Source organism: Convolutriloba macropyga, chromosome 15 (genome assembly GCF_964194025.1).
Source record: "Convolutriloba macropyga chromosome 15, txConMacr16.3, whole genome shotgun sequence".
NCBI lineage: Eukaryota > Metazoa > Xenacoelomorpha > Acoela > Convolutidae > Convolutriloba > Convolutriloba macropyga.
Genome location: NC_134482.1, coordinates 29950870 through 29963786, shown reverse-complemented (window position 1 = coordinate 29963786; position 12917 = coordinate 29950870). Strand labels below are relative to the sequence as shown.

Below are 12917 nucleotides of genomic sequence, written 5' to 3'. Positions count from 1 at the left end.
GCGGAATCTTCATTGTCTTTAAGAGACTGTCAGGTATGATTTAGTGTGTTCTAAATGTACTGTCAATAACAGGAATTAATGTACCGCCAACAAAAATATCAACAATTAGGGCAAAGCTCAAAATATCACCATTAATCTTTGACAAAGAATCAGCTACGATCTCAAACGATAATTAAGATTCACTTATGTATCATTGGTAAAATATGAGATTGTCATTAAAGATAAAACAAATTTTTTGGCCAAAATCGAAAAAGATCAAATATTTTATAAATATCAGTGTCATAAAAACTATAAGCTTGAGACAATTCCAACTGTGCACAATTAGAAAAAATGTAATACAATTTTATAGCACTCAAAGGAAAAAATACTCAGAAAAGAAGTCAAATAGCCGCACGTTAAAATAGATTTTCTCGGAAGTCGAAAAATCGTCCCAAAATACCAATTTCTCACACTGCTCATATTGCAAACTAAAAAAACGCTTCACAGCTACTCGCTTTTTTTTCGTTCCCTGAACTCCGCCAGCGTGACTAAAATCAGAAACGTAAGTTGATGACATCAAAAAATTGAAGTGTGACATCTTCAAAACACAAACAGAAAATATCCAGAAAATAGCCGCCGTTGACCCGCTTGACGCACATCGAGATTGAAACAGAAAAAATAGAAATTGACAGAATTTTACCAATGGTTCTAAATTGGCATTTGAAGTCAGATAGATTCTGAAATTATATTCAATAAAGCTTCTAAACTGAGGGCTATTGAGCTCAATACCAATACCAGCTAAAAATTGTTGAATTTTGATAAACTAATCAACTCAGACCTAACGACCCAGCTTTTTCGGTTTAAGCCATTTCTTACGATTTTGCTCCTTTGATGCTCACCGTATTCACTACATTGCTTAATTCAATATGTTAAAGAATTTAAAATCTATTCAGTTGAAACAGTGAGTGAGGTAACGCAGCAATCAACCGTGAAAGTCGTTACGAATGTCAAATGAAAAGTATGATCAAAAAGTGAAGCGAAATAAAAAAAATACCCGTCAGATTGCCGGAAAATAGCCACCGCTGATTCCTATAACGAAGATTGGGATTGAAAGAAGAGAAAAAAACAAGTGAAAAAAAAGATTTTTGTACCAACAATTTTAAAGTGCGAACTATTTTGATGTCATTTTGGAGCTAAATATGCTCCCGTTTCGTAGTGAGACCACAAAATGACTAGTACCAAAAACAAAAAGCACGAGAGATGGTAACTAAGAACCAAGTTCGACTAACGGGCATCTAAATTGGGCTTTATGGGTTTATCGCGTTTATATTTCTGATTTCGTTTTTTGATACTGACTCCGTTCATTTTGAAATGCTTTGCTGAGCAACTGCTGTCAAAAAACATTTTTAGCAGAATTAGAGAAGAGTGAAACTAGCCTAGAGAGGTAAAAAAGATTTTACGCAAAATGTCGAAAAGGCGGCAAAATGAGGTAAAGCGAAAAATTTTTTTTCGACGAAGTAAAAAAAATTAGGAGCGCTATAATAGCCGGCTGAGAAGCTGAGGCGGCTATTTAAAAAAACATCATTTTTCAAAAACTTCAACGTAAGACAAACAAAAAAATACAAAACATGAAAAAATGCAACATTTTGAGACCACAAATTCCTAAAAATGACCTTTTAAACTTTCATCAAGGTCATCCCAGCAGCTGCACAGCTCTAAGCACTTGAAGGACTACTGAAGCTCACTTTGCGCCTCTAATGAAAATTAATGACCGCTGGGTTTTACCTGTTTATCCCGTTTTGAAAGATCAAAGTCATTGAAAAATGTGTGAACACATCTTAAAAAAACACGGCACCCCAATACAATTCAAATTCTTTGAATTGTGAAAAATAGGAGCGCTATACTAGCCAGCTGAGAAGATGAGGGCGGCTACTAAAAAAAAAGAAGAGACGAACTTAACAAATTTTTTTTTCTGTTTTTTTTTCAGTGTCAAAAAGCGTTCTAATGTGGCGTGCAGTTAGTGAGATTCAAACACTATACTTAAGGCTATCCAGTAACGCAATTCAAGCCATAAAAAAATCATTAGCTCATAAAGCACGATAGGCAACTCAAATTAGGAAAAGAAATTCGTTCTATTAAATGTTGAAACCCATTCCATTCCCCCAAGCAACTATGTAACGACATGTTATCAAACCTTGGAGGAGTTTACCTGGCTACTTAGGCAATTAAAACTAAATAAAAGACAAATGTTTTCAAGACTTGAAAAAATTACAAAAATTAGTATCTTTAAGTGTTTGTAGTAAAAAAACAAATAGCTCATAAATGGTCATAGCAAGTAATTTTGTCTCGCAAAAGACCTTCATCAACTTTTAAAAACTTCAATCTAAGACTAATCCAACAAAATACTAAAAACATACCCGGCAGATTGCCGGAAAATAGCCGCCTTTGATTCCAATAAGCATGATTGGGATTGAACGAATAGAATATATTGAAAAAAAAAAAATTTTTGTACAAAAATATTTTTTAAGTCCGATTTATTTTGATGGCATTTCGTAGTTGAACATACTTCTGTTTCTTAGAGAGCGGCTACAGGGTCTACTATCAACACCAATAAGCATTAGAGGTGGTAACTAAGACTTATAGGAACGACGTTCAAATAGCGGGCATCTAAAATTGGGCTTTATGGGTTTATCCCGTTTCTATTTCTGACTTCAATTTTTTATACCGACTCTGTTCATTTTGAATTGCTTTGCTTAGCAACTGATGTTCAAATTCACTTTTAGCAGAATGAGAGAAGAGAGAAACTAGCCTAGAGAAGTCAAAAAGATTTCACGCAAAATGTCGAAAAAGCGGCAAAATGGTAAAGCGAAAAAAAGTTTGACGAAGTAAAAAAAAATACGAGCGCAATAATAGCCGGCTGAGAAGATGAGGGCGGCTATTAAACAATCACAAAAACGTGAAAAATTGCACCATTTTGAGCCCTAAAGCTTCTAAAAAGGACCTTTTAACCTTAAATTAAGGCCATCCCAGCAGCTGCACCACTGTAAGCACTTGAAGGACCACTAAAGCCCACTTTGTGCCTCTAATGAAACTTAATGCCCGCTGGGCTTTACCTGTTTATCCCGTTTTGAAAGATCAAAGTCATTGACAAATGTGTGTGTAAAAACATCCGAAAAAAACAGCGCCCCAATACAATTCAAATTCTTTGAATTGTAAAAAAAAGGAGAGCGCCTAAATAATAGCCGTTTGACGGCGGCTATTAATTAACACCTTTAAATCCTTCATGAATCTCGCGCAAGAAAAACTGATTGCCTGAAATTAGTGCTGTCACCCACTACTTGTGAGCGCTCATTGTTAAAAAAGTTGTTCATTTGAATCATAAATTTACAGAAGCAACCAAAACAGTTTTCAGATGTTTCAATTGTATTACACAACCCAAAAATCTAACTTGATTGGAACTAAAGAACAACAGTTCAATTGGACATGGAACTACTTTAGGTTAGCATCATTTAAAAAACGACACTGATTTCCTGAATTTTAGAGGCAGTGTAAGAACTTCGCTGTTCAATCGCTATAAAGCACCGTTACGTGGTAAATTAATTATGCAAACAGAATTTTAGCTTTATTATCAACAAGCAGATATGAATACACAAAAAACTGAAATTTTTCATTTCATTAGATAATTCAGGAGAACTTTAAGTCACGCCAACCTAGATTTCAATAAATTAAATTAAATGATGGTTCGCAATAGTCTTCAAGTGATTTTAACTTTTTCTTGACAGACGAGCAGCTGAAAAGATTTTAAAAAAATGAGATATTTAGCTAGATTGTTTAATATGCAGCGGCCTTTTATCAGAAAATGTGTTTTTAGGTTATCCGATGAAAGTATTCTCTAGTTGTTTTCTGCTAACGTTATCCTTTGAAATTATTCTCCAGTTCTTTTCTGCTGATGAATTGTTATTTGGCAAACACGAGCCATTAGATGGTCTGAAGGCAAGTTCCTGCTTCTGTACAACCAAAAGCATGCTTAAGAAGGAAACGCAGTGGTAAAATGTTTTCTTTCACCTTTAAATCGCAAGATCTTACAAACTTGGAGCGATGATAGCTTGTTTAAACAGGCCAGATAAATTGTTTTCCCAAGTTAACGATAGGACTTTTTTCTATGGTGATCAAAAGAATTGCTGGGTATTGTAAATGGTTCATTAAAAAGAAAGGCAAAAATTAACAATCTCTCAAGTTCTATAAGCATTTATTACCCTGGGCCATTTAAATGTTTCAGTTCAGACTGAAAACGTAATTCATTATCTAGGATTCCAACAAGATATTTTACTTTCTTTCCTCCCCATTTTTTTGCGCCTGGCCTCAAATTTAGTTAGGTTCTTTTGCAATCAGGTTCTTTTCTTTTTTTGCGATCAGTTTCTTCCCATTTTTGCATAAAGGACTACTTGATACGATCATTTTTCTATTTTAACAACCATTTATCTAATAGGGCAGAATATTAACGAAGTATTCGGATAATAATGAGGAGTTTCGAATAAAAAACCAGCCAGAACGAAACAAATAAAAGTGCCCGGTTAGGAACTATGTGCCCGGTTAGGCCCGAAGAAAATGCTATGGATGTTGTTTACTTCACCTTAGCAGAGGAGGTGGAAAAAGATGAACTACTACTACATCATAGCAAAAACATTAGCAGGGGAGTCAGTGCTAGTTTTATAAACATAGCCTGCAGATTGCCGGAATAGCTGCCAAATAGAATTGCGTGCCGTACAATGCAGATAGAAACAGATACAGATATAAGTTGAAAAAGTGCTCGACGCCGCACAAAAAATTATGTTAAAACATTCAGCGATTCAATAATAGGGCTTGTTGAAATCGTCCCCAGTTTTCCTGACCTTTAACTAGTTCGAATTAAAATGAAGTTTTATAGTGCAAAGGTGATTATATAGCGTGAGGTAAGACACGTATGGGCAATATCTAATCGCGCAAGCAAATGAAATTCGAGAGAGAGAGAGAGAGAGAGAGAGAGAGAGAGAGAGAGAGGGAGAAATGACGTCACGCGCACAAATGCCCTTAGTGAGAGGAACAAGTAATTCCAAAAGTTACTTTTTCAGCTTTGCTGTGTGGACAAATGTAAAACGAAAAAAAAAGAGTCAGACGAAGAAACAAAAAACATAACAGATCAAGTCCGGAAACAATTGAAAGAACTTTTATTGATTTAACAAAAGACTAGACATTGAGGGTACAATAAATGAATGGGGAAATCCACTGAGAAAACAACCGATCAAAACTGGAAAAAAGTTAGCAAAAAACCGTAGTGAAATTGCCGCATTTGAACAAAAAATCACAATCCAGAGAGCGGGAAAGCGAACTGTCGTTGAAACAGCGTTTTCTAAATCTACTTTGAAACTGGATTGAAAAAATCCTTTCTCCCATTTGACTTCAAAAATCATGAAAATAAGTGAACAGATGTAAAAGAACCAGCAGGACAAGTCCTGACACAATTCAAAGAATTCTAGACCAAAAATGGACATTAAATGGGTTAGAAAAAGCACTTAGAAAATCCGATAAAAATAGCAAACATGGAAGTCAAATCGCCACATGTGAACAATCGCCACATCACAATCAATATAGCAAATGTGTTCAAACACCGTTTCGACAACAATTGACAAAAATAGAACGTTTTCATAAAGAACAAAACCGAGGAAAGTTGATGAAGGATAGTAGTAGTAGTAGTAGTCAAAGACTTGAATTACCTTTAACAGGATGCACAGTAAAACAAATAATACTATAATCAGGTAAGATGAATAATCAACTATAATCAGATAAAATAAACTATTCTTTAAAATTCAAAAATCCTTCACAAAACGACAAAAAGCAATTTGCTAGCTGTTATTCACAGGGAATGTTTAAAGACATTCTATGGTAGATCAGTCACCGTTCGATAAATCGGAGAGAAATATTGTACAAGTTAAAAAGCAAAGAACACATGAAAAACACCTGCAAAATATTAGAATTTTGTTTTCTTTATTTCAGTGAAAAATACCCAGTCTAGCTTTCAAATGTCACTTCATAGTAAAACATACATAGAATTGCTCTTAATTAAGAATTCTTCAAAAAAAACATCGAAAACAATAAAACTAGAAAAAATAGGCAAAAAACACTTAAAAAACAGACTAAAATTGGCAAAAATTTGCTCACATTTACTCGATTTTCTTCAGCAAAACCAACTCATTAAAATCAATCATATTGAGTGACAACCAAAACTGCTTTAACATATAATTTTAACCACAAAACTTACAAATGCTATAAATAATGTAAAAATAGATTAAAATTGACACCAAAAGTGTAAAAGTCGCTTCAAATTGTCAAAAATACTTCCAACCACACTATTACCAGAGTTTAGAAAATTGAGAGAAAAACTTTGCTCGTTTAGTCAATTTTTTTCACACCTATTTTTCTGGCTCTCTCCCAAATAAGCGATATGAACAGAAAATCCCTCTCTTATCTCAGCTCCTCGGCAATTTGACCTTAACACTTTGTTTACACTTCAGAATACACTCCAAATTACCGATTAAAAAGGACGCTCCACCAATACTCTTCTTCGAGTCGTAACAAAGACAGAACCCCAATACAATTCAAATTCTTTAATTGTAGGAAAAAGCAACGAACACTGCAATTATAGCTACGCTCAGCTTACAGCATCGCAGCTATAGAAATAATTTCTGGCAGCAAGCTTTACCCGCTCCGTTCTATGAAAGTTCTAACCTTCACCGGGACATTTGCCTTTCTCAATGAATGTCTTGATTCGGAAGTTTTCTGTGTCACCAGAAGCGACCAGTGATACACGTTTGCTGATCTGGTCCAAAGTCGTCATCACTTTTTCCACTAAAAACGAAAATTGAATGTGCATAAAGTATTCAGGTAAAATACAAACATTTGGTGACGTTACAGAATCCCACAGCTCCTCCCATTTCAATTTAACACAATTCAAAGTTTAACCTTTAAAATAAGATTTAGCCTGTATGCTATCTTACGATCACGGTATGTATCAACCGATAATTCAATGGCAAAAACTTAACTAGCTGCACGCAACGAAAATTTGATAAAAATGATTTATGAAGAATCAAATAAGAGAAACAGAAAATAAACCTAAGCGTAAACAGACTAAGCAAATGTGAATTACCACTGAGGACGGTATAGTTAGCTGAAACAGGAAATCGAAATGCGCTGATATACATTATCATTGATTCTTAGGACTGTTTCTGTTGCCCCCCCCACCCCAGTTTTGAATGCAATTAATTTGCACCTCAAGCACACGTGCCAAATTATTACAATGATCTCCTATGTAATGGCACATGCAAAGTCACTGGAGATGCATAGTGTATTGGGTGAGGGGGGCACAAACGGATAAGATCCGACTCTTAAATCAGTGAATTATCGCAAACGCAGAAAATTGAAAACCATATCAAAACCACTGAATGCTAATGGGATCCAAAATCCTCTTACTAGGATCCAAGCTGCGATTTGTCTCCTTTTGGACGTTTCGTCAGCTCGCAACTAATGATTTCCAAATAGCACATGTTTTTGAAAGTCAAGAATTGGGAGTCAATTCATAGTACGCAAACAATGAATTCTGAAACGGTGATAAAAGTGTAAAAATTTTACCATCCAGAGGATTCATTTCAGAAGAGCTCGAGTCGTCCTTGTTTGGATTCGAGTTGTACGTGTTGGAGACATACTCGGCCAAAAGGGGAATGGCATTCTGTAGAGCAGTATAGACGTTGTTGTTGATCTTCGCGTATGAACGAATAAAACTAAAACAAATATCAGGATCGTCAGGCATCTCGATTCGCACCCAAATGGAGCCTCTACAATTGGAATATTTCTTCTCATTATGAAAAATTAGGCCTTGAATCAAAATTTGGACAAGTATGTTTACGGAGCATGTAACTTAATTTTCCACCATAACATTCTAAATTTAGCTGATAAAACTAAAAGGTTTTTTTGCTAATGATATCCTTGTTTCATTGGAAAACAGCGAAAAAGAGTCCTTTATGCTAAGAATATGCCAATGTGTGTGCGAAATGAATAAGTGCAGAGGTACGATTCTAGGGAAGATACAATAAGACTTTCCCATTATAGCCCCCCTCCTCCCCACCAGCTTAGTGGTCCGATAACCCCTAGCGCCCCCCGCTTAGTGGTGAGATTTAAAAAGTGAAATTTCTTGTCTTAAACATAACCAACTAACGTCGGAAGAATCTCTCTGTAACGGCTAGTGGGAGATCTAATCGATTGCAGCCAGCTTCAGTCGGGAAGAAGGGGAGTACAGCGGAGGAGGGGGATTAGGAAGTTCACAAAGGGACTTCAGATAAAATCATTGCAGATGATATATAACATTAAGTTTTAAAAGGGCGGGCGATGACAGAGGGGGAATCATACGCTTATGATTAAGAACTGCCCTTCACGCCATATATTTAAGTCTCCTAAACAGTTTCGGTGAATTGCATACTTAGAGATTAGTAAGCCGTAAGGCTCTAGCAGAGCTGCTCAGCCACTTAATGCCCTCCACGCTTTACCTGTTTATCACAGTTTTAAGGACGAAAAGTGAGTCGAATGAGTCAGTCAAGGACGAAAAATTGCTTAAAAAAAAGACCACAGGACTAAAAACATAGCCGATTAACTTCGGGCGCAATGCTGAAATTCAACATACAGAGAAGCAGCTGGCTTCGTCAGTAGTTAGCAGAGGCTTCGGGAGGCTGGCTAGGTTAATTGAGGGTGAAGAGGTGAGCATTAATTCCAATAACACTTATTTTGATTGAAGGCACAGAAAGAACTGAAAATTTTTGATTTACAAAACTTCGTATGAAGTGAATATTAACTTTATTCGATTTGGTAGTTATTCAATTTCGTAGTTAGGCATGCTCTCGTTAGTTAATGAGAGGAAATCTAAAATGAGAGGAAATCTACGGGCATCTAAAATTGAGCTTTCTGCTGTTTCTATTTTGATTGTAGCTTCTGACTTTACAGATCCTAGATTTTTTGCTGAGCAAATTCCGTTTGAAAGCACTTTGAGCAAAATAAGAGAAACTAGCCTAGATCACAAAGATTTCAGGAAAATTGAGCAACAATTTAAAAACATAACCGACTAACGTTGGGCGAATTGCTCTCAAACGACCAGTGAGCGGTTGGCTTCGTCAGTAGCTAGTCACGGTTAAGTGAGGCTAGCTTTAGCTTGATTCGAATCTGCAACTTTTAGTTTTCTAGCATTGTTAGTAAAACATAGTCAGCAGATTACCGAAAAATAACCGCGACAGACGCTTGTGGCCTACCAAGAATTGAAACAACTAAAGACATAAGATTGACAGATCGACCACCAGCTTTTTAATAGACCTCTAGACTTTTTGGGTTACATTCGGACTATCATTTTTGAGACACATTTGCTCTACAAGGAAAAGCCCTAATGGAGCTTTTTGAAAATTAATATTCGACATTAAAACTAAAAACTCTATTACTCAGCAATTAGGGCATATAAGTTTGGCACTACTTAGATGCATACTATTGACCTTTAATTAGTAAATCTTCATAAAATTTAGAGTTCCATAAGTGAGTTCAGAAGTTATTTTTTTGAGTGAGGTAAGTCGCGCAATTGAACTAAAAGCAGAAATGAAGTCACGAACACAAATTTTAACTAGAAAGCAGTAGAAGTCACTGAGGTCATTGAAAAGGCAAATTCCAAGAAGTCAGGGTAAGACGAAACAAAAATCTGCTAGAAAAAGTAAAAAAAATTAGGAGCGCTATCATAGCCGCCTGGAATTGCTGACGCGGCTATTAATAAAAAACTGATATTTTAAAAATTTGAAAATATTGTAAAATTTAAAAGAAACGCTTCCAGATTTCGCTGTGAAAATGTTCAAAACTACTTTTTGTCTCTGGAGTTATCTCAAGTAACCCATCCGCAAGACTGGAAAAGCTTCGCTGGCCAGTAATCATCGTTAAACTCGAAAAAGGACAAAAATACTCAAAATTTTACAATTGCAATATTCAACAAAATCTGGCTAAAATTCAAGATATTGAAATCTTCAAAATCATTTTATTGTCTCTTTGTCGGAGACTATCCAGTGTCACTATTTCAAGCTTTAAATAGTTTCATTGCCTTATAAGGATCCTTAAACTTGGAACATGAAAATAATTTTTCAAAAATTTCAAAAAAAAACATCTAGAAATTGCTAAAGCTGGAGTCATTAAAATTTGAATTCCAATTCGAAATTGCAAGTTCATAAAAAACTGCTAAAAGTTGTGATAATAAAAGTTGAAAACTAATCCATGGCCAATTAACATTTTCCAGTAACTTATTATCAAAACCCAACGAAGATTTTCTGTTAGGCTGGAAAACTTGAATAATGACAATAAATTTCAAAAAATGAAAATTGTTACAAGTTTTGTGAAAAAAATGCTAATATTCGTGGTGTTGAAATCTTCAAAAACATTCCATTACATTTACAAACTATTGTCAAAACTATTGTAGAGCTATAATCTATAGTCAAACTATAGAGGAGGTTCCTCAGCTCTTGAGGCTGGAGAAACCTAAAGACTGACAAAAATTTTCGGAAAAAAACTTGAAAAATATGCAAGTTTTATTAAAAAATGCAAAAACTTCTCATATTAAAAAATTGGAAGCTATTATGGCAACCAAAAATTTTTCAGTAACTTATATTCAATTCCCTAAGTAGGTTTTCTGGCACCTGCGTCTGGAAAGACTTGAATAATGAAAAATAAATATCAAAAAATTGTAAAAATTGGCACGTTTTGTCAAAAAAAATGCTAAAATTCGTGATGTTAAAATGTTGGCACAATTCCACTACAGCTAGAAACTATTCAGTAACCCATTATAAAACCCTAGAGGAGGCTCCTTGACACCTAGGGCCGAAAAATTCAAAAAACGACGAAAACTTACAAAGAGCTTGAAAAAATTGAAAATTTGTATAAAATTCCCTTTTTAGCGATCGGTTGTTCGTCATTAGCCACGGGGGGAGGGGTGCACCGGGCGGCTGATATGGAGGGAGGGGTGGTGGGGCAACAGCGCGGTGAGGGGGTGGGGGATCAACAGTGGGTGTGTCTTCAACCACTAAGAACCGCCCTTCACACCATAAATATAAGTCTCCAAAAACAGTTTGAGCTGAAACAGAGCTGAAAGACTCTAAGAGCACTAAATGCCCGCTGGGCGCTACCTGTCTATCCCAATTTTGAGGACGAAAATTCAAATAGGTCAGACGAAAAATCGGTCAAGCAAAAAATCGCATAAAAATAAGACCGACAGGACTAATATAATTGCTACAAACTTCGTTTGAGAGCAATTAATCGAAGGTAAAGCGTAACAAAGAAAAGCAGCAGGAAAAGTCCTCAATTTTAATACAGAACGGGCTGACGGCGGCTATTTATAATTGTAACAAACTTAGTTTGAGAGCATTGAATCACAGCTCCTTCGTTGAATCACACATTCCGACTAGTTTATCTGGTTTCTCGAGAAGACGCAAAGTCACGAAACTTTGGTGGTCTGAAGAAAAACTGGCCAAAATTATAGTTGATTGCTACAATAGGTTCGCTCTCTCAACCTTCTAACACTAATTTAAATCACCCGTTCTAGTCTCTCACTATCTTTCCTCTTTTTTGGTTACGCTCATAGACTAGGGTCTGAACCCTTTACGTGTTAGGGCGTCTAAGAGGGAGCAACTACTGTAACAAGAAAGCGCAGCAACGAGTAATGGATCAGTACTCGTTTCGAACCAGCATATTTTACTTGCAAGCCTAGTCATGACGTGCCAAAAGTCTATTTGCTCGAGTGAATTTACTCAAGTCCGTAACTTTTCGAGACTTCTTGTTTCAAGATTTGGGTTACTAACGATCTTGAACATTTGTGACAGAAATGAAGTTTAGATAAATTTTGACTCAAGTTTGGATACATCCGTCATAACTTTCTACGATGCCTGTTTCTGGGCAAGCATCGACAACGCTCTCGTCAGTTTTGTTCACACCTCTCCGCTGACCGTAATAATTAACATGAAGTGAATGAAAACCTAATTGTTTATTCATTAAAGAAATACCTCTCGCAATGATAGCTGTGGATTAAGAAAAACATAACCGACTAACGTCGAGCGAATTGCTCTCAAACGACCGGCAAGCGGTTGTTTTCGTCAGTAGCTAATCACGGTTAATTGAAGCTAGCGCTAGCTTGATTCGACTCTTCAACTTTGGTTTTCTAGCTTTGTTAGTAAACAAATCAAATAGAAAACTGATATTTAAAAATTTGCAATATTTCAAAATTTAAAAGAAAAGCTTCCAGATTTCGCAGTGAAAAGGTTCAAACTATTTTTTCTCTCCTGAGTTATGTCGAGTAACCCATCTGCAAGACTTGAAAAACTTCGTCGGCCAGTAATGATAGTTAAACAAAATCTTGCTAAAATTCAAGACATTAAATACTTCAAAACCATTTCATTGTCTCAAGAGACCATCAAGTATCACTATTTCAAGCTTTAATTAGTTTTACTGGCTCAAAAACATCCATGAACTTGGGACATGATAGTAGTTTATTCTAAAACTAAAAAAAAATATAATAAATTTTATCCAAAAAGCGCTAAAGCTGGCGTCATTTAATGAATGATTACAATTCCATGAATCTAGAAACTATTCGACAGCTTTTCATGAAGCCTTGGAGGAGGTCCCTAGGACCCTGGTGACGGAGAAAATGATAAAAAGTCAAAGATTCAAAAAACTTAAAAAATGCAAATAATTTTAAAAAATGCTTATCTTAAAATCTTGAAAAACCTTCCATTACATCTAGAAGCTATGTAGTAACCTAAGCTCAAACTCTAGAGGAGGTCATGTGGCTGTTGAGGTTGGCGAAACCAAGAAAATGACAAAATTCAAAAATTATAGGTTAC

At 35.7% G+C, this 12917-nt stretch overlaps 1 protein-coding gene across 1 annotated transcript in view; it reads right to left on the bottom strand.

Moving 5' to 3' along the window:
- The window catches only part of LOC142354240 (integrin beta-3-like), a 402746-nt gene that overhangs the window by 148916 nt on the left and 240913 nt on the right, over positions 1 to 12917 (bottom strand). The window contains exons 8-9 of the mRNA XM_075406494.1: positions 7645 to 7793; positions 6745 to 6864 (exon numbers count right to left, since the gene is read on the bottom strand). Of these exons, the coding sequence (XP_075262609.1) occupies positions 6745 to 6864; positions 7645 to 7793 (269 nt within the window). The remainder of the gene's footprint in view (positions 1 to 6744; positions 6865 to 7644; positions 7794 to 12917) is intronic.